Source organism: Polyodon spathula, chromosome 1, assembly GCF_017654505.1.
Source record: "Polyodon spathula isolate WHYD16114869_AA chromosome 1, ASM1765450v1, whole genome shotgun sequence".
Taxonomy (NCBI): domain Eukaryota; kingdom Metazoa; phylum Chordata; class Actinopteri; order Acipenseriformes; family Polyodontidae; genus Polyodon; species Polyodon spathula.
This window is the reverse complement of record NC_054534.1, coordinates 7,293,927-7,315,675: the sequence shown is the minus strand read 5'-3', so window position 1 is coordinate 7,315,675 and position 21,749 is coordinate 7,293,927. Positions and strand designations below refer to the sequence as shown.

General features: G+C 40.7%; 1 protein-coding gene across 1 annotated transcript in view; it reads right to left on the bottom strand.

Annotated features, from left to right (window-relative positions):
- Window positions 1–437: 437 nt before the first annotated feature.
- The window catches only part of cast (calpastatin), a 73,254-nt gene continuing 51,942 nt past the window's right edge, over window positions 438–21,749 (bottom strand). Inside the window, exons 7-33 of the mRNA XM_041245588.1 lie at window positions 21,127–21,216; window positions 20,932–21,036; window positions 20,480–20,563; window positions 20,350–20,391; window positions 20,103–20,222; window positions 16,475–16,564; window positions 16,280–16,384; window positions 15,830–15,913; window positions 15,700–15,741; window positions 15,461–15,580; window positions 12,952–13,002; window positions 12,365–12,418; window positions 11,077–11,181; window positions 10,625–10,708; window positions 10,495–10,536; window positions 10,245–10,364; window positions 9,995–10,135; window positions 9,537–9,641; window positions 8,673–8,759; window positions 8,183–8,224; window positions 7,430–7,567; window positions 6,444–6,548; window positions 5,758–5,841; window positions 4,685–4,741; window positions 4,129–4,203; window positions 3,908–3,994; window positions 438–721 (exon numbers count right to left, since the gene is read on the bottom strand). Of these exons, the coding sequence (XP_041101522.1) occupies window positions 710–721; window positions 3,908–3,994; window positions 4,129–4,203; window positions 4,685–4,741; window positions 5,758–5,841; window positions 6,444–6,548; window positions 7,430–7,567; window positions 8,183–8,224; window positions 8,673–8,759; window positions 9,537–9,641; window positions 9,995–10,135; window positions 10,245–10,364; window positions 10,495–10,536; window positions 10,625–10,708; window positions 11,077–11,181; window positions 12,365–12,418; window positions 12,952–13,002; window positions 15,461–15,580; window positions 15,700–15,741; window positions 15,830–15,913; window positions 16,280–16,384; window positions 16,475–16,564; window positions 20,103–20,222; window positions 20,350–20,391; window positions 20,480–20,563; window positions 20,932–21,036; window positions 21,127–21,216 (2,271 nt within the window). The 3' untranslated portion in view covers window positions 438–709. The remainder of the gene's footprint in view (window positions 722–3,907; window positions 3,995–4,128; window positions 4,204–4,684; window positions 4,742–5,757; window positions 5,842–6,443; window positions 6,549–7,429; window positions 7,568–8,182; window positions 8,225–8,672; window positions 8,760–9,536; window positions 9,642–9,994; window positions 10,136–10,244; window positions 10,365–10,494; window positions 10,537–10,624; window positions 10,709–11,076; window positions 11,182–12,364; window positions 12,419–12,951; window positions 13,003–15,460; window positions 15,581–15,699; window positions 15,742–15,829; window positions 15,914–16,279; window positions 16,385–16,474; window positions 16,565–20,102; window positions 20,223–20,349; window positions 20,392–20,479; window positions 20,564–20,931; window positions 21,037–21,126; window positions 21,217–21,749) is intronic.

Sequence of the window (21,749 nt, the reverse complement as noted above, 5' to 3'; positions counted from 1 at the left end):
GTTCAAAGTTTCGGATATTTTTTTATAACCCAACCCTGATCTGTACTTCTCCACAACTTTGTCCCTGACCTGTTTGGAGAGCTCCTTGGTCTTCATGATGCCGCTTGCTTGGTGGTGCCCCTTGCTTAGTGGTGTTGCAGACTCTGGGGCCTTTCAGAACAGGTGTATATATACACTGAGATCATGTGACAGATCATGTGACACTTAGATTGCACACAGGTGGACTTTATTTAACTAATTATGCGACTTCTGAAGGTAACTGGTTGCACTAGATCTTATTTAGAGGCTTAATAGCAAAGGGGGTGAATACATATGCACGCACCACTTTTACATTATTTATTTTTTAGAATTTTTTTAAACAAGCTATTTTTTTCATTTCACTTCACCAATCTGGACTATTTTGTGTATGTCCATTACATGAAATCCAAATAAAAATCAATTTTAATTCCAGGTTGTAAGGCAACAAAATAGGAAAAATGCCAAGGGGGGTCAATACTTTTGCAAGCCACTGCATACAACAGAAACAATATGACAAAACTACTTATACATCGATACATAGCAACATAGGTAGAGAAACAGTCTGCTTAAACCTGCAGGAAAGCCAAAATATACAGAGAGTTTGGGGAAAAAAAACAAAACGAAAAAACACTATCAGCCGTTTGGGACTGGGGTTCCAAGCTGCAGTACCAAAGAGAGGATAAGCAAGCCTTTAATTGTGCACCTGTGTGGGAAGAAAACAAACACAGGGTTAGGATCGTCATAGATTTATACTGCCACCTAGTTCTCTTTCTTCAGAATCATTCCACAGGGAAGCCCACATGTCAAAAAAAGTAAAGCAGCTTGAACTGGACAACTGGGTGCCCCTAACTGGCACTGCAGGAACAGAGATTTCAGTTTAGAGATCTCGGTCATGTTTAGACGGGGGGCATAGCCCTTCTGAAGGCTGGGGTAACATGGACAGGTTTTTTATATACATACTCATGCACAATGAATAAGCACCTGTCTAAGTTTTACATCAATAGCTCACTGGGCACATACATAATGTTACTTACATTTTAAATAGTGAGCAGATAGGTTTGTTGATTGTTTGAGTAGTATTGTTCTTTGGGATAACAAAATACTGAACTCAAGTCATGTGATTTTATAAAAACGCCAAGTGCTCAGTGTTTGGTATTTGAGTTAAGTTAAAATTGCCAAAATGAGTTGATTAAGAATCTGTATAAATAGCCATTCGAAAAGACATCATTTTAAATTAACGCAAGAACAGTAAAAGATACAAGCATACCCCACTTGACTAATGAAGTTGGATAGAGAATGTTCTGTTTCAACAATCAGCAGACTAGTCCAGAGAAACCCGAAACCGGCTCTGTGAGGGACAGGCCTTGGCCTGGAAGGCAGAGGGTCACCACACAGGCCCAAGACTGTCACATCCGACTGATCCATCTGCGTAATCGTTTTCAGACTACAGTGGCTACAGCACGAGAAATTCCAGGAAGAAATAGCCCGTGCGTCAGCAGCATGACTGTAACTCGCCGCCAGCATGAAAATGATTTGCAAGCTCGGAGGCTATTCAGGGTAACATGTTGACAGCTGAGAGACGAAATCACCATCTTCTCTGGTCCAGAGAACATCTGAGGTGGTAGCAGAGAGAATGGTGCAGTGTTTATTCACAGATGAGTGCTGTTTTCCCCTTGACAGACCTGACAGAAGACGTGTGTGGAGACGTAGTGGTGAGTGTTATGCTGACTGCTGCATTGTGCAAGCCAACCGATGGGGCGGGGGAAGTGTGATGATATGGAGAGGAATCTCCTTTAACACAAGAATGCCTTTTTGAGCAGATTGAGGGCAACCTTACTGCTCAGCGATACATTGACAAAGTCCTTGAAGTAACAGTTTTTCCATTCCTGCAAGCCAATCCGGAAGTGTCGATTTCCAGCAGGACAATGCAAGACCACACAGTGCTAGGATTACAATTGCACGACTTCAAGAAAACAATGCCGTGGTCTTGCCGTGGCCAGCTGTTTCTCCTGAGCTGAGTCCAACTGAACATTGTGTGACCAAATCTCCAGTGCCACAGCAGTCTATCCAGAGGCTGATCAGGTCTCTGCGTCAACGCTGCCTGGATTGTTTTAATGCTCAGGGAGGTCATACCCGATACTTTGTAATGTTTTCATTTTGACAGTGTGTCATGTTTCATACAGAAAAAATGATTCTTTGATCTGTATTTTTGTTCACATTTTCTGTGATTTTGTTTGATATCTATGTTCAAAATATGTGATTAAATCCACTAGACCTGACTGTTGTGTTTCTTTTGTGCATCAGTACATAATACACATTGCTGATAGAGACATGCCATTCCTTTGTTAACTAAATAGAATGCTGACAAGTGACACAATGTAACTTTTGTACCAGTTACCAGGTATATCAGGTGTGCTATGTTATATAGCTATGCACAGTATACAGTATGTGCAGTGCTGACTCGTGTAAGATTTGCTATAAACATGTCATACTGTATGCCTGGGTATAGGTATGAGTTTGGAAGCAGTCCAATGTTAGACCGGGTGGATTTCAGTTTCCTATTGTAATGTTCCCACAGGGGTACAGGACTGAATGGAGGAAAAAGTCAATACATATTCCATTCCCAGTTAAAGGCAACATGGCTACCTTACTATTTTGACAGCAAGTTGGGTTAAAATAATTTTGATGTTTCTGTAACCAATGAATGCAATCGAATGTAATCATCTGTTCAGGATAATCTTTAATTTAACCGTTGAATAATTCTAAAAAGTAGATTTGTCCAATTGATTATAATAAATAATAAAGTCAGTAACCAACACTCAGTCCTACAGGGGTCGCTACGAGCCAGTGTAAAGAGCACCAGGCTGAGGAACAGTTCCAGCCTATCACTTACCTCTCAGGGTTTAGCTTTTACTTGTTTTCTTGGGATCAGTTGTTGTCTCTGCCAGCTGCTGTTTTGCCTGTTGGCAATAGTAAATAGAGTCTCAGATATTGTCATATTGTGCCGACAATCTCTGTGATGTAAAACTCTTGCTGTTCATGTCAGTTAAATATAATTTATAAATAAACAAATACATAAATAAAATACAGCAAAAGCACTCCCTTATCCAAAATGTCAACTCCAAGCTCATTTTAATAAAAGCAAGTCTGTCCACTCGGACAATATCACTGCAGCTCTTGATCTTCTGCCCAGCCTGCTGCAAGTATGTATTGGCAAAGCTTCTATGTGCTGGCGTGTACTTGCACAACTGAAATTCCCAAGGGCGCACTGAATAGCTAGGAATCACAGGGAAATCTGCCAAGATGCCACTTTTTTACACCATAGGCACACATAGTGTGCATGTTGATCGCATGCATTACGAGTCCTACAGAGAGTAATTACTGTTGGAGCAGATCCAGTTAGACGACAACAATTGAGAGGTCAAGTGTTGGATCCCCGGGCAGGACTGATTATTCACAGTATAAATGTGAGTCCTCTCGCGTTTGGTATATCGTCTGACTGGTGTCATTGCTCCCACTGTAGAGTGAATGTGCATCACCAACAGTAAAACAAACAAAAAAACCTTTAGCATGCTGGGAAAAAAGTTGCTCAATAACATAAAAAAACAACAGAATTGTACAACAAATGTGTCTGTAAACTTGAATGATATTAACAAGAGTGTGACCATAACCTAAGTGAGATTATCAGGAGATTTCCACCCCCCCCCCCCATTGACCCCCCATATATTCCAGATGTTTTGAGGTAGTGATATTATGCAGCTGGTACCATTAACAGGAGTGATGTGAAGCGGGTCTGTCTGTACAGTGCGTTACTGGTGTTTAAATGCTGTACTGAACACAGTCCTCAACGCTTGGCATGGAGTACAATATGTCAGTGTTGATCAGGTACCTTGGAGGGCTGACTTGGGTCTGTGCTCTGTGTCTTAGGTTTTGCTGCTGCTGGAGTAGAGCTGGGGACCTCTTTCTTGTCTTCAGTCTATTAAATCAACACAATGAACTGTTACACCTCAGCAGACTCACCAGGACTCACAAACGAACGATCAGGGTTTAAAGATGCCAGCGAGTTAAACGCTGTTTCCAGTATATACATGCACATGAATGTAGTCCTACCTTTCTCTGAGGCAGAGAGTCTGATGTAAATCCCATAGATAAGGCATCAAGGGCATCTCCTTTTTCTTTATCAATCTGGAGGACAGAAGGGCAAGGCTGAATTCCACAGGTTGGCAATTGACAATGAAACGCTTCCTGTGAAGATCAGCAGCTTCACCAGCCAGAACGTGACCCTGCACTCCCCGGACTGTGCATCTCACCCTGCACAACACACGCCACTGCCTTTACTAGGGGAGACACTCAGGGATCACTTCAATTAGTTACAAGACATTTCAGTAAAATATAGAACTAGGTCAATTATTTTCTATACTGTGATTGTGGATGGACAACTGCCTTTCTATACAATGATTCAAAAGAAACAAAATATGTTCTATTTCCAGGATAAAAGCATCTGCTAAATAATAATAATAATAATAATAATAAAGATATCATCATATTCACATACTGAGCTTGTACTGCTACCCTGTACAAACCGGTTCTATTGCCATACATCCCTGTCAGTTTTACACTGGCTTACCAGCAGGGTTACAATACCTTTCTCTTCTTTTCTTCTTACCTGTGCTGGATCTTTAGGTTTTACCACTTGCTTGCTTGCATCTTTCCCTCCCTTTCCCTGCAAGACAAATGTCCTGATTACATCTTACAACAGAAGAAATATACCAACAATGTCAAAAACCTCACTTAGTAAAACAGAAAATGTTTAATCTGTAACAATGCTTTAGACAGTGTCTTATGCAGTTTTGCCTAAGGTATAAGGTCTTTTAATGCTAGGTGTAATAAACATCATTACTTTTAAAAGGCATGCTTTTCAGAATTTTTTTTTTTTGTGAGGTTTCTTGGGAGGCATTAGGAATTGCAGGAGCAGTTTGTGTTGTAGCTGGTCAAGCAATGTTACAAGAGCTGTTACAATAGAGGAGCAGCTCGAGAGACTGTTCATCTGCAGCTGGGTCTCCCCTGCAAAACCAGAAAGACCGGTTTGTTTATTTTTTTAAATAAACATGTGCTCGACTCTAATATTTTTCTTCCTGTGTTTGCCTGCCTGTCTGCATGACCACTTGCACACCCTTTCAGTAGCTGTTTCTTTTGACAGATCTGGAGGTATTTCAGGAGTGGATATAACCGACACCCTGACAGTAGCTGCTTGCTTTGACTGAGAGCTGGGTAGCAAATTAACAAAGGGATTATGAATTGATAGATCACACAGTGAGCAGCTACTGAAACACACAGCTTCTGTAATACTATATAGCAGGGTTCATCTATACACTATACTGATATTAAAGGATAAAAACAAGACAATAAATACTTAACATTTAAAAAAAAACTAGACAACATGGCATATACAGTACATTGAACCAGTTTTAAATTCATTTGTATTATTACTGTTACCATATCTTATTTTTACTTCTAATGCGGAAAGAGCAGTTAAGGCATTTGTTCTTCATTTTACTCCCCAAAGAGTTGAGCTTCATTCTGTGCTGTTGGTAGATGTCAATCCACACACACACAAATAGGCCATTTCACAGGCTGACTGGATTAACATTCAGCCCCTATTTGGCCTTCAATGTAAAATTAATCTTGTAATTGTCACACTAAACCTCAGAGTCACTCTCACTGAGACAGAGTACCAACCTTTTCATCTTTAAATCTGTATTTGTCAGGGATTGTGTTCTCATCCTCTCCCAGCTTTGGTTGGCGTTTATCAGTCGTTTTGTCCTAGAAAAAAGGGAGAATCACTGGTGGTATTAAATAAATACAATGGGCCCAATTCATAGAACTGTGGGCCCCATTACAAAAACTTTAAGGCTTGTTTTAAGAAATGGTTTGTTAAGGACTGTTTACACAGCCCATTTTGGTAAATTAAATCAAATATGCAGTTCACAAAACCCTTTTCAGCTGTTTAACAGAGTGTTTATCAGTTTATTCTCATTTTACCAAGCACTGTTTAAATACATTCCTTAAAGCAGTACTTAAGGTTTTGGTAATAGGGCCCAGTACCTCCATGTTACTCAAATGAATTAGAGATGGAGATGTATTATTTCAATTCTATTAAACTGTATAGATAAAACCAGGATTGTTCAACTGCATTTTAAATGGTATTGTAATTGTTTATTGACAATAAAAGTTTAAAAAACAGTAAAACAATTCTCTGAGCAAGAAATTAATTGAATCTGACGTGTGATGTAGCAACAATTCATGAACAACCACTTTTAAAAACTGAACACTGACAGACGTGTTGATTTACAATATGTTAAAAGGTGAAACTGAGGATCACAGTACAATCCTGGCAGAAGTAAGCAGAATGATGCTGTTGTTACCTTGACAACAGCAGACGCAGGGATTGGTTTGGGTGCTGGTGGGAGCTCGTCTGGCAGCAAGGTGTCTGAAAGGGCATCCAGTGCAGCAGTGGTGCCTCTGGACTCCTGAGGAAAACGAGCAGGGCACTATACAGCTTTTCAACAAGCAGGACACTATACAACTTTTCAACAAGGGCGCTATACAGATTTTCAACAAGGGCGCTAAACAGCTTTTCAACAAGCAGGGCACTATACAGCTTTTCAACAAGGGCGCTATACAGCTTTTCAACAAGCAGGGCACTATACAGCTTTTCAACAAGGGCGCTATACAGCTTTTCAACAAGGGCACTATACAGCTTTTCAACAAGGGCACTATACAGCTTTTCAACAAGGGCACTATACAGCTTTTCAACAAGGGCACTATACAGCTTTTCAACAAGCAGGGCACTATACAGCTTTTCAACAAGCAGGGCACTATACAGCTTTTCAACAAGGGCGCTATACAGCTTTTCAACAAGCAGGGCACTATACAGCTTTTCAACAAGCAGGGCACTATACAGCTTTTCAACAAGCAGGGCACTATACAGCTTTTCAACAAGCAGGGCGCTACACAGCTTTTCAGGAGTAATTTTTTTTTTTTTTTTACTGAAATAATAAGTAAGCATGCCGAGTAACAATCTAAGCAGAAGCATCAACAGAAAATCGCACACAACACAAACAATATTATATTAAACATTTAAGAATATTAGAAGAAACCATTTAATATAATACTCTGAGTTTCTTGTTTTGAAACAATAGTTTACATTTTTATTTTTATTTTATCCAGTTCAGAATAAAAACAGAAAGCTTTGAAAACTTTGCTTTACAATCAGTGAAAGGAGGAATAAAAGACAAACAGTGTGGAGTGGAGCGCTCAAAGAAAACTGGAGCGAACAACAGCCTCTCTCTCGGTCCATGCAGTATTAAAGAAACCCTGTCAGATGAAGACATGCCAATGAGGTGCCTACCTGCCGCGAGACTGGCTGAGACCTGGCTGTACTGGACTGGACAGTGGGGGCAGCTGTGCACTGGACTGTAGGGGCGACTGCAGGGGAGTCAAAATCTCCTGCCAGAGCGTCTAATGCTGCACTGTCTCCCATTGTTTCCTAAAATACAGACATAGATCAATGCATTCTCAGTATCTTTCACTCTGAAATATCCATACTGCATGGCATACATTATTTTATCACTACATACTGTATGCTACTGGTCTTGTGTGTATCAAACATTGGAATGCCATTGCAATTTTATGCTTATCATATTTCATATGTATGTTGAGATTATTTACTTCAGTGCCCCAGTGATAGTTAAGAAATATATATTAGTTATTAAGTTTTAGAATAATGCTGATACTTTGTCATTTTCATATGATTACATTTCCCTATTGCATATCTAATGACTATTTTTCACATTTAATTGAGCAGTACATTCCATTAATAATGCTACTCACAATACAGCTTTTATTATTATAGAAATTAGGATACATTTTGGATCCAGAACTAGAAAACATACAAATCAACACAGATGTATACTAAAAGAAACATATCACATTGAGAAATACATCAAAACGTACAAACTAGTTTCATTTAGTGTTGCTATTAATAGTTATATTTAAGGTACAGTAGGATTTCTAGACATTGCTGCAAAGTTGCACTCTGTATCCCTACCACTGACATATTTGCCTTCTAGTAAAACCCTTGCTGGATATTGCCTCCACTCACCTTTGGCGTCTCTTTTGGTTTAACTCCATTCTTATCTTTGTCCTACAATAAGAAGAAACAGGATCGCTAGGTATTAGTTTCCAAGGTACTACTGTAGATTCTACATTATTAATGTACTCCCACCTGACTCCACCAAACAAACTGCAACACTGATGCTGTTTTCTGCTCTCTAGACCATATGAGAGAACAAACAGACAGCTCAAGCAAATCGGTACCACAGGGTTTTGTGCAGGGGGCAAACAAAGGGGCTTGGGGCCTTGTAAGCAGTGACAGCACCACTTACCAAAGTTTATTAAGGATAGAGGGATAGAGGCGTCTTAAAAATGCTACATAAATCTAAGCTGCTGTTCTTAAAATATATTTAAAGTCTGGACCTACATGGTGAGGTGTTAACACCAATGGAAGCCCTGTACCTTTATGTGACGCACGCTAGTGCCTTTAGAGACACACACAAGGAGAACACCAAAGAGGAGGTTTGAAAAGAAGTTACCTTGTCAACCAGGAATCTGTATTCTGGTGGCAGAGTATCATCCCGGTCTCCCAGTCTCTCGAGTGTTTCCTTGGTAACCAAGGCTTCCTAAATACAGTATTCATCATCGTCAACCTTCTTAATTCTCCAATCACTAAATATATCAAAGACTTGCTTATTGCACTTCTTTGCCTGTCATATACAAGGCTGTACTACTTTTTGTCCTTACATATGGGACACTGATTTCAAGTCCAATTGTTTTTTTTTTTTAATTTAATATCAGTTTCTAAGTATGCAACATATCTGGCTAATAGAATATAAAACAAAAAAAAACAAGAATTTTGTGCTTGTCTGTTATAGCAGGGGTGCAAACTGTTTTAAAAGTTTAGCACTAGGAGAGCCTGCCGGTGTTAAATTATCAAACCCCGCTCTCATTAAGCCCCCCCCAAGTGAGTTTTTTGTTTATGAGTGGGTAGGTCATGTGACTAGTCCAGACCCAATGAAAACTATCATCCTCTATGGTTGCTAAGGAATACAAAAAACATAAACAAATAAAAAAATAAGTCAAACTTGTTTTCTGGCGCTAGAAAGTAATGTTGCTGGTGCTATGTGCCACATTTGTACCCTTTTATAGCTGTTCGCACGTTTCGACTGCTGCGCAGCATGTTGTGCCTTTGAACTCTCGTGTTGCACTCATAATGACAAACAAGCGGCAAGCATTCTTAAAACCTGTGTGTACATTTGAACTGTGACCACACCAACAAGTGTGAACTGTGACCATCAGAAGATAATTAATGTATTAGGGTGTTCGACTTTAAACGCCATAAATAGTACAAAGTCTGTGTCTCATGTGTATCACACTTCTGAAACGCTTGTTGTTGTTACCTTGACAACAGCAGACACAGGAACTGGTTTGGGTGCGGGTTGGAGCTCGTCTGGCAGCAAGGTGTCTGAAAGGGCATCCAGCGCAGCAGTGGTGCCTCTGGACTCCTGAGGAAAACAAGACAGAACAGTGCTTTAGGACACAAACTACAGGGGGCTACTAATTCTAAACCAAGAATTATGGCAAGAACGCTTGTGACACAGGTGATTCCAGTCTATATATAACATGTCTGAATGAATGTGACTTGTACTTATCCCCTGCTGCTGCTCCCTCAGAAGGAGATGCTAAATAAAATTGCAGTGTGCTCGGCATAGCAACCTGGATAACAATGCACACTGACACGGCAGACAGAAGAGGTATTCCATTTAAACAAACCACAGCAGAATAACCAAATATGAAAGCATTCCGTTCCAAATATGTCACAGAAGTGGCACGGAGTTCCAGTAACCGATGTACCTACCTGCCGTGAAGCATTCTGTGGCTTTGCTGCAGCGCAGGGTTGAGATGTGGGTGCGGCTACAGAGTGTACTTTGGGGCTGACGTCCGGGCAGACAAAATCTCCTGCCAGGGCATCCAGAGCTGAGGTATTGTCCATTGGTGTCTGCAAAGGAAACAGTAGTGCTGTTAGTGTTGCAACACCCCTAGCTGAAACAGATACCCCTAGCAGAAACAGCTTTCAAGAAAGCAACTGTTTCCAGAGAGACGCATACCTGCTGTGGCTTTGGTGTTGCTGCAGAAGGGGTCGGTGCAGAGTGCACATTGGGACTGGTGGCAGAGGAGACAAAATCTCCTGCTAGAGCATCAAGAGCAGCCATGTCATCCATTGGGGTCTGCAGAGAAAACACAACACACAGCTTCATGCAAGTGGAACAAGATAGTAACACTGTAGAACAAATGTGTTGAATAGAAAATAATAAAACTACTACTACTACTACTACTAACAATAAGGAAAATCCCTACCTTGTCTTCCTCCTTTGCTTTGGGTATGGGTGTGTCTTTATTCTATGGAGAACACAACATAAGCAGTTAATATGGAACCATCCACACTCTGTGGCATTAGAAAGTAGAGTTTACTTAAACCTGTACTTACAGTACCACCAAATCTATAGTTAGGTGGAAGCGAGTCTTCTCTCTCCCCAACTCTCCCCTTATATTTCTCAGAAGTTAAGTTTTCCTGCAACACAAGAAAGCACAAGATAATAGTTTTAATTTGATTTGTGAAAATGTATGAAGGTACAACTGATTCATTTATATGAATGGAATGTCTACTCTCTTTACAATTTTTGTATATAGTAAACTGGCAGTGGTTTCTACAATATTTACTACAGAAGCAGTAATCCTCCCAGCACACTGGCAATTGGAATGATCATTAAGGAAAGCGACATGCCTCAAAGGACTCAAGGAATGTTATTAGAGCCCTTTAACTCTCTTAAGTATCTGTAAATCACTAACATTATTAATAATTTGTTTTTAAAAGAAACAAACCCTTCCCATGTCAACTGCCCTGTGTTCTGAATGGTATTACTCCTCCTAACCCAGTACCTGAATGATATCTTTAGGAAGAAGTTTGGGGGCTTGTGGTTCCACTTCTGCAACACCAAGCGTGTCTCCAAGAGCATCCAAAGCATCCAAGGACATCCCTGAACTCTGACGATTTATTAAAGGAACAGAATCAGTTAATTCTGCATCAGTTATAACACAATCACGACCTCCCGAGAGATTATTATACAATCTAAACACTCAAACTGCAGACTGCTCTGTTAGTATGGGAAAGATGAGTCCGATATAATTCATATTTATTTTTCAGTACAAAAAACATTTAATTAGATATCCCAGGCTAGTCTTTCTATAAAGTTACTTATTCCTGAAAGTGCTGAAAGAAGGGGGCAATAAAATCACCCCTAAGGAAAAACACTAACGGATTCATTTACAGAAATAGCACATAAAACAAACATTGAGTGGCAGAGAGTTGCAGGGGGACAGGGTAATGGTTACACTCTGGGGTACCTGATGTACTTAGATGTAAGACATGATTCTGAGAGCTATATTGAGGCCACCATGGTGCACAGCAGTGCAACAAGGTAAACAGTGAAGACCCACACCGAGTTCCTCTCAGTCGTGTAAATAAAGAAATAAAAAGCAACAAACTAAATTAATAAACCAGGAACATTATTAGCCTCTATTACAGACTCTATTACAGTGATTAGTTTTTCGAGATGTATGATTATATTATAAATTTACAGTATAATCGTACATCTCGAAAAACTACTCCGTTCTAAATCTTTAGTATAAATACATGTTAATTTGGATTCATATGTTGTTTTTTTCTGACTATGTGAACAAAAAGACACAAATTTGCCCGTTTTCCCATTGGAAATAGTGATATTTTGAAATATCACTGTCCTGGTCACAAAAGCAACATTTGTGGGGAATAATAGCCATTTTCTATACTTTTGAGGCATAAGCAATTAGGAAATAACACTTACTACCCAGGAACAAAAATTGTGTTACATAGTGTTATCTCTTTTGCTCAACAAGTGGTATATGACTTCCCATGTACGTGCATGGACCTCTAGGAACTGAATCTGTTAGATATGTGAGCAGGATGATGGGAAATGTAGTTCCGAGAGGTCCATGCAGGTACATGTGAAGCCATCTTGAGACAGAGAATGCAATTTGTAAATGTAAAAAATTAATTAAACACACACCTTACGTAAACAGTTATAGTAACGCAATAAAATAAAAAGGTCCTTATGTACCCTTTAAGAGATATAATTCCACCAGACTGATGTTAAAGATAGACAAGCAAGTTGATCGTACATGACCTTACCGCGGTTTCTTTTGGCTTTACAGCAGCTGGTGCACTGGCAGAGGAAACTGTTTGCTGTGCAAAATTCAGCAGAAGAATGGGATTAATGAGAACGAATGCATGCATTACACCAGACTGCAGAACACAAACTACAGAAAACACAAGGAAAGAAGAAAAAATATCCCGCTTTCTTTTACTCTCAATCAGATTAAGTCAGAGGCAGGCATACCAAGACTGCGCCTCTGTGATGCACAGTATCAACCACAACATCTTTCTCACAGTGTCCGCTGTCGCTACCTGCTGAGCTTCACTGCCTTACACTGCATACCTGTACGTATTTCTAAACTGGTAATGTCTTGGGATTCTGAACTGCCCTCTGTATATACTAGAAGCTAATACGCCGGGCGAAGGGTGTCTCTTGTTGTCTGAGAGATGTCATCTTGTGCATTACATATTTTCATGCGAGACCACTGCTCAGAGAGGGTCCATATGAAGAACTCAAAACAATGTAGAAACAGGACTAATAGAAGCTCACAGTTAGCTCAGGTCACTGTGTTTACACTGTCTGATCCCCATGAAGACCCGCATGGAGAGCAGCTGAAGCTTACCTGCTTTGCTGCCACAGTCTTGGCAGGATCTGGTTTTGTAGCCTGCGTTCCCTGCAATAAAAATAGAGAAGTTTCATATGAATGGACAGGAAATACAGTAGCAGACAATAAAAATAATCTACAGCACTATACAGAGACACAGTTTATACACACACACAAGCTTACTTTTACATAGGTTTACTATACTTTCACCATGCTATGCATTTCATGTGCTTCAATATGCTTAACTATATCTCAGTAGGTTCTGTATGTGTAGCATGCACAGGGAAAGGCAGCAGCAGGGCTGGTAGGTGATGTAATCACACACAAAGACATAAGCCCGATATACGCTCCTTTCAAAGGAGCTGGCTCTTTTGTACAGCGGTAGCGGTGTTATGCTTCAGTGTGAGAGGTCCTGGGTTCACGCCCGCAGTCCGCCTGTGTGTGGATTGCCTCGCCATGTGTGATGTGCCTGTCTGCGGGAACTGAGATCGCTGCATATGCATATACATAAAATGTAGTTTACACAGCAAATATACATATGGTATACAAACATGAATATATCTAGGCAACATGCTCTCACAAGCAGCTTTCTAAAGACCTTTAGTACCCTCTGTGGATGCAAAAAAGGTATGAAAAGCATGCAGGAATAAAGGAGGTGGAGGAGACAGTATGGAAGCAATGATTAACAGATGAATCAAGTGAAAACAATTCCTTCTTTGGCAGGCTACACAGTATAAAGCGGACATTGATCTAAACACAGGAGCCAATCAGAGTGCACTCAAACAGAACTTACAATACATAACAGCCTCTTACCAATTTGAAAATATTTTTTTAAAAACAACAAACAATCACAGGTTACAAACAGAAAATGAGTACCTCCGCATCTTGCTCATACCTGCTATAATATCCTTGTATTTTGTTTAGAGATGTAGTTCACAAAATATAAACATACAAATATGTGTTGAAATACCACCTATTGGAAATAATAAGTATCAGTAGTCAAAGATAAAATATGCAAGCTGTTCAAAACTCTATTACATGAAACAGCGCAGCTAAAAACCTACCACATCCAATTCAGTCAAAAGTGACAAATACTGCTCTGAGAAAGACCAGGCACAGGAAGATAGCCTCCTCAACTACTGGAGCAACCAGCTCTCCTCAGAGAGAGACCCCCGGAGACAACTAGCTGAGAAACATCAGCTTTGAAACATTGCCAATGACAGCAATAACATTTAAACAAATTTATCTCAATAATAAAATGACATACATTGAGCATCGGCATAATGAAACAAAATTAACAAATTGAAATGTTATCGTGCCCTGAACAAGGGTTTTACCCTGGCACCACATCTTGTCAGAGTAAAAGATCCCAAATAAAGACAAACCCTAACGAAGTACAGACTCAGTGACCACAGCCTGGCCATTGAAACAGGCCACCATAAAAATAGCTGGCTGCCCAGACAGAACAGGAGAAGTTGAAACAGGTGCACTTCCTGCTGTCCTGCTCCAAATACTGCCAAATAAGGGACACATACCTTCTGAAATTCTTGAGTCAGTTGACCCAGTTTCCTCACCTACCCGACCCTGAGAAACTGCGTATACTGCTGTGAGAGGAGGCTCTGACAGCAGAGCTGGCAGCCCAGTACGTGTGTGCCTGACACAGCCTGAGGGGCAATGTGTAGACAAGCAATAGACGCGCACTGTTTATAGTTAGATTAGACGGGGGGGGGGATTGATATTGTGTGCTATTAACACTATTTTATGTAACGTGTGTTGAAATGCTTTGGCAACCCTGGATCACTCATGTCATGCTAATGAAGACAGTTTGAATTTGAATTTGAAAGACAGAGAGACACACATATCTGACCCTATCACATTATAGCTTCAGTGACGGTTAAAAAGTGTGTGACTCATATCTGATTATCTCATTCTGGCCCGTTCCAACCTTGTCCATTTTTCAGGGAACACAAAAAAGATACAATGTCAAAAATGCATAGCTGAAAGGACTGTGTTTTAAAATAATTAGGTTTCTATGTAGATGTACTGTAGTTGGTTTTGTTGGTAGAGTACGATCTTTTCAACAGCAGCAGTATTTTATTAATTCAGAACGATATGACACTGCTTTGGCTGACAGTTCTGAAAATGATGCTCGACGGGTCGGTCAAGCGAATGGTATAATGGCACTGATTACCAACTTTCACTTTTTGATACCCGTGAGCACTGCATTGTGTGAAAGGAACTTTTCCTGTCTTCGTCATCTTAAAAACTACTTGTGAACTCTACCGGACAGGAACACCTTTCTGGATTAGCCATGCGAGATACAGAGCGGGTCATTCCCATCAATTTGCAGCGAGTGATCGACAGCGTTGAGGTTTTGTGCAGTGTGAGTGGACGGCATCATCTTCTTGCCTTAACGAAGAAGGCTGGTTAGTTTACTGACAGGTTGGTTTACACAGCATGACTGCTGTACCAAATATATCAGACAAACAGCAGGAAGTGGCAGCAATCCAGAAACAGTTGTGCCTACCTGCTGTGTCTTTGGTGTTGCTGCAGAAGGGGTCGGTGCAGAGTGCACACTGGGACTGGTGGCAGAAGAGACAAAATCTCCTGCTAGAGCATCAAGAGCAGCCATGTCATCCATTGGGGTCTGCAGAGAAAACAAAACACACAGCTTCAAGCAAGTGGAACAAGATAGTAACACTAAAGAACACGTGTTGAATAGAAAATAATAACAATAATAACAACAACAACAAGGAAAACCCCTACCTTGTGTTCCTCCTTTGCTTTGGGTATGGGTGTGTCTTTATTCTACAGAGAACACAACATAAGCAGTTAATATGGCATCATCCACACTCTGTGGCATTAGAAAGTAGAGTTTACTTAAACCTGTACTTACAGTACCACCAAATCTATAGTTAGGTGGAAGCGAGTCTTCTCTCTCTCCAACTCTCCCCTTATATTTCTCAGAAGTTAAGTTTTCCTGCAACACAACAAAGCACAAGACAATAGTTTTAATTTGAATTGTGAAAATGTATGAAGGTACAACTGATTCATTTATATGAATGGAATGTCTACTGTCTTTACAATTTATTTCTATAGTAAACTGGCAGTGGTTTCTACAATATTTACTACAGATGCAGTAATCCTCCCAGCACACTGGCAATTGATATGATCATAAGGAAAGCGACATGCCTCAAAGGGCTCAAAGAATGTTATTAGAGCCCTTTAACTCTCTTCAGTATCTGTAAATCACTAACATTATTAATAATTTGTTTTTAAAAGAAACAAACCCTTCCCATGTTAACTGCCCTGTGTTCTGAATGGTATTACTCCCCTAACCCAGTACCTGAATGATATCTTTAGGAAGAAGTTTGGGGGCTTGTGGTTCCACTTCTGCAACACCAAGCGTGTCTCCAAGAGCATCCAAAGCATCCAAGGACATCCCTGAACTCTGACGATTTATTAAAGGAACAGAATCAGAACAGGAGAGCTGTGTCACTGCTCAACAGTGCTCAATACAGATACAGCAGCCTTCATTTACCTCCTCAACCTTGGCTTTCCTGTCAGCAGGAGGCTTTGGAGAACTTTTTAAGCTGGCTGATACAGCGCCTGTCACATCCTTGTCTTTTTTCTGAAGAGATTTGAAAGAAAGGTTTGTTTTAAAAACAACATTAATTCTGCATTAGTTATAACACAATCACGACCTCCAGAGAGGTTATTGTACAATCTAAACACTCAAACTGCAGACTGCTCTGTTAGTATGGGAAAGATGAGTCCGATATAATTCATATTTATTTTTCATTTAATTAGATATCCTAGGCTATCTTTCTATAAAATTACTTGGTGCTGAAAGTGCCAAGAAGGGGGACAATAAATCATCCCTGAGGAAAAACACCAAAAGGATTCATTTAGAGAAATAGCATATACAACACATATTGAGTGGCAGAGAGTTGCAGGGGGACAGGGCAATGGTTAACCTGATGTACTTAGATGTAAGACATGATTCTGAGAGCTATATTGAGGCCACCATGGTGCACAGCAGTACAGCAAGGTAAACAGTGAAGACCTATACCAATCTGGAATCAAGGCCTCATTACCCCCATATATAAAAGGGGAGACAAATCCGACTGTTGGAGAAACATGCACTGTAGGAAACTATATACTACAGTTTAAAAGATTAAAAGTTTTAGAGTGAGCTAGTAAAAGAAAAATTGAGTTTGACATTAATTACTGGAGCAGGAAGACAGATGGTAAGGGCAAAGCTTTAAAGTGCACCAAACGACAATTTAAAAGGGGACCATGTGCTTTGTCAGAGAGGACATTTTGGGGACTAAAACCTTCAAAAGCTTAAACAATCCTCCTTCCTTCCCTTTATAACATCACGATTTCCTGAGTGGAACATCAAATAGGCTTTCATGTTACAATCACTTAAGGTAATAAAACGAATTGGACCCACGTGATCAAGAATATTATTGGTTCATAGGAGGCTTGTAAAACTTGCATCAGTATGGTCTTTTCTGGTTGGTTAAGAAAGGTCATTAAAAGGGGAATGTCTTTTTCTGATAGGTTAAGGAATGGTATAACAATTCACACATGTGTATTCAATCTTTGATTCTGTTATGACCTGTGCTTAGGAAAAATGGAATACCAAACTGTTCGACTGTATAGAATAAAATATCTTTGTTGAAATCTACAATGGAGTTCGAAATCACAATAATTATTTATACTGACGGGTGCATGAAGGAAAAAAAAACCCACTAACTTCTAACTAATCTTATTTTAAAACAACATCGACCCCAGCTACCGAGGTATCTGTGTGAGCAGTAACCTGGGGAAGGTATTCTGCAGTATCATTAATGCCTGAATACTGGCTCCCCTTACCGAACACAGTGTCCTGAGTAAATGTCAGACTGGATTCTTACCAAACCACTACCCCTCTGATCATATTTACACACTACACACCCTAATAAACAAACAAGCAAACAATGTCAGCCAAACTAATAAAGGAAAACTATCTGCCTGCTTTACAGATTTTAAAAAGGAATTTGATTCAATTTGGCACGAAGAACTATTTAATTAACTTTTTCAAAATGGTGCAGGGGGCAAAGTCTATGAAATCATAAAATCGATGGTGGTGGTGTTAAAATTGGTAACAAAACAACAAAATTCTTCTCACAGGGGCGTGGAGTGAGACAGGCCTGCAGTCTGAGCCCAACACTGTTCAATATCTATATTAAGAAGTTGGCACCAGCAGTCTGCAGTCCCTGGCCTCACTCTACATGACAAAGAAATGAAACTCCTGCTCTACACAGATTTATTCCTGCTGTCCCCCACAGAGCAGGGTCTGCAGCAGAGCCTGGCACTGCTAGAGCAGCGCTGTCACACCTGGTCCTGCTGTCCCCAAAGAGCAGGGTCTGCACTAGAGCCTGGCACTGCTAGAGCAGCGCTGTCACACCTGGTCCTGCTGTCCCCACAAAGCAGGGTCTGCAGCAGAGCCTGGCACTGCTAGAGCAGCACTGTCACACCTGGTCCTGCTGTCCCCACAGAGCAGGGTCTGCAGCAGAGCCTGGCACTGCTAGAGCAGCACTGTCACACCTGGTCCTGCTGTCCCCACAGAGCAGGGTCTGCAGCAGAGACTGGCACTGCTAGAGCAGCGCTGTCACACCTGGTCCTGCTGTCCCCACAGAGCAGGGTCTGCAGCAGAGCCTGGCACTGCTAGAGCAGCCGTGTTACACCTGGTCCTGCTGTCCCCACAGAGCAGGGTCTGCAGCAGAGCCTGGCACTGCTAGAGCAGCGCTGTCACACCTGGTCCTGCTGACCCCACAGAGCAGGGTCTGCAGCAGAGCCTGGCACTGCTAGAGCAGCACTGTCACACCTGGGCACTGACAGTAAATCTGGACAAAGCCAGAGTTATGGACTTCCAGAAGAAAGCCAGATCACAGGGAAACAGGTACCACCTCACTCTGGGAACCACCACCCTGGAACACACCACTAGCTACATTTACCTGGGTCTGACTATCAGCACGTCAGCGAGCTTCAATATGTCTGTAAATGCATTCAGGGAAAAAGCAGGTAGAGCCTACTATGCCATAAAGAATACACTTTACAAATGTAACCCCTCAATAAAGATCTAGCTAAAAATCGTGTTATGCAACTAATCCTTCTTTATGGCAGTGAAATATGGGGCCCACTTTCAAAATATACTGTTTACATTCTGTTAAGAAGGAGCAAGGGGGGATTGATATTGTGTGTTACTGGCATTATATTTTATTTTATGTAATGTGTGTTGAAATGCATTGGCAACATGGTTCACTCCTGTCATGTCAATAAAGCCAGTTTGAATTTGAATTTCAGAGAAAGAGAGACACACACACAGTCAGCATTCATATATCCAACCCTATAACATTTTGAATAGCTGAAAGAAGGGTGTTTTAAAATAAGTAAGTTTCCATGTAGATGTACTGTAATTACAGTACTATATTTTCAACAGGAGCAGTACTCTTAATTCAGAACGATACGACACAGGTTTGGCTGACATTTCTGAAAATGATGCTCGACGGGGCGGTCAAGCGAATAGTTTAATGGCATCGATTGCCAACTTTCACTTTTTGTTCCCTTGCCTTCTGATGCAGTGAGTTCAAGAAAAAACTATGGAAAACAATATGGAAGCACTGACTGCGCTAAACTAAAAGCATCAAGGAGTCTCATCTGGATTTGATTTGCAAAAACTATGGCATTTGTAAAGAGGAATGCTTGAAAAGAAAGAAAGATGGATAACTTTGACTCCTGACTGGAGTTTAAGGAGCAGCTTGAGTAACATGGATAGCCTCTTTCGACTCTTCCTTATAATACCCGTGAGCACTGCATCGTGTGAAAGGAACTTTTCCTGTCTTTGTCGTCTTAAAAACTACTTGTGAACACTACTGGACTGGAACACCTTTCTGGATTAGCCATGCTAGACACAGAGCGGGTCATTCCCATCAATTTGCAGTGAGTGATCGACAGCGTTGAGGTTTTGTGCAGTGTGAGTGGACGGCATCATCTTCTTGCCTTAACGAAGAAGGCTGGTTGGTTTACGGACAGGTTGGTTTACACAGCATGACCTGCTGTACCAAATATATCAGACAAACAGCAGGAAGTGGCAGCAATCCAGAAACAGTTGTGCCTACCTGCTGTGGCTTTTGTGTTGCTGCAGAAGGGGCCGATGCTGAGTGCACACTGGGAATGGTGGCAGAGGAGACAAAATCTCCTGCTAGAGCATCAAGAGCAGCCATGTCATCCATTGGAGTCTGCAGAGAAAACACAGCACACAGCTTCATGCAAGTGGAACAAGATAGTAACACTATAGAACAAATGCGTTGAATAGAAAATAATAAAACTACTACTACTACTACTAACAATAAGGAAAATCCCTACCTTGTCTTCCTCCTTTGCTTTGGGTATGGGTGTGTCTTTATTCTATGGAGAACACAACATAAGCAGTTAATATGGCATCATCCACACTCTGTGGCATTAGAAAGTAGAGTTTACTTAAACCTGTACTTACAGTACCACCAAATCTATAGTTAGGTGGAAGCGAGTCTTCTCTCTCCCCAACTCTCCCCTTATATTTCTCAGAAGTTAAGTTTTCCTGCAACACAAGAAAGCACAAGATAATAGTTTTAATTTGATTTGTGAAAATGTATGAAGGTACAACTGATTCATTTATATGAATGGAATGTCTACTCTCTTTACAATTTTTGTATATAGTAAACTGGCAGTGGTTTCTACAATATTTACTACAGAAGCAGTAATCCTCCCAGCACACTGGCAATTGGAATGATCATTAAGGAAAGCGACATGCCTCAAAGGACTCAAGGAATGTTATTAGAGCCCTTTAACTCTCTTAAGTATCTGTAAATCACTAACATTATTAATAATTTGTTTTTAAAAGAAACAAACCCTTCCCATGTCAACTGCCCTGTGTTCTGAATGGTATTACTCCTCCTAACCCAGTACCTGAATGATATCTTTAGGAAGAGGTTTGGGGGCTTGTGGTTCCACTTCTGCAACACCAAGCGTGTCTCCAAGAGCATCCAAAGCATCCAAGGACATCCCTGAACTCTGACGATTTATTAAAGGAACAGAATCAGAACAAGAGAGCTGCCTCCCTGCTCAACAGTGCTCAATACAGATACAGCAGCCTTCATTTACCTCCTCAACCTTGGCTTTCTTGTCAGCAGGAGGCTTTGGAGAGCTTTTTAAGCTGGCTGATACAGCGCCTGTCACATCCTTGTCTTTTTTCTGAAGAGATTTGAAAGAAAGCTTTGTTTTAAAAACAACATTAATTCTGCATCAGTTATAACACAACCACAACCTCTAGGGAGGTTATTATACAATCTAAACACTCAAACTGCAGACTGCTCTGTTAGTATGGGAAAGATGAGTCCGATATAATTCATATTTATTTTTCATTTAATTAGATATCCTAGGCTATCTTTCTATAAAATTACTTGGTGCTGAAAGTGCCAAGAAGCGGGACAATAAATCATCCCTGAGGAAAAACACCAAAAGGATTCATTTAGAGAAATAGCATATACAACACATATTGAGTGGCAGAGAGTTGCAGGGGGACAGGGCAATGGTTAACCTGATGTACTTAGATGTAAGACATGATTCTGAGAGCTATATTGAGGCCACCATGGTGCACACCACTACAAGGTAAACAGTGAAGACCCACACCGAGTTCCTCTCAGTTGTGTAAATAAAGAAATAAAAAGCACCAAACTAATCACTAAATCATTTATTGTGCCGGAGTGGGCATAGCCAACACAAAG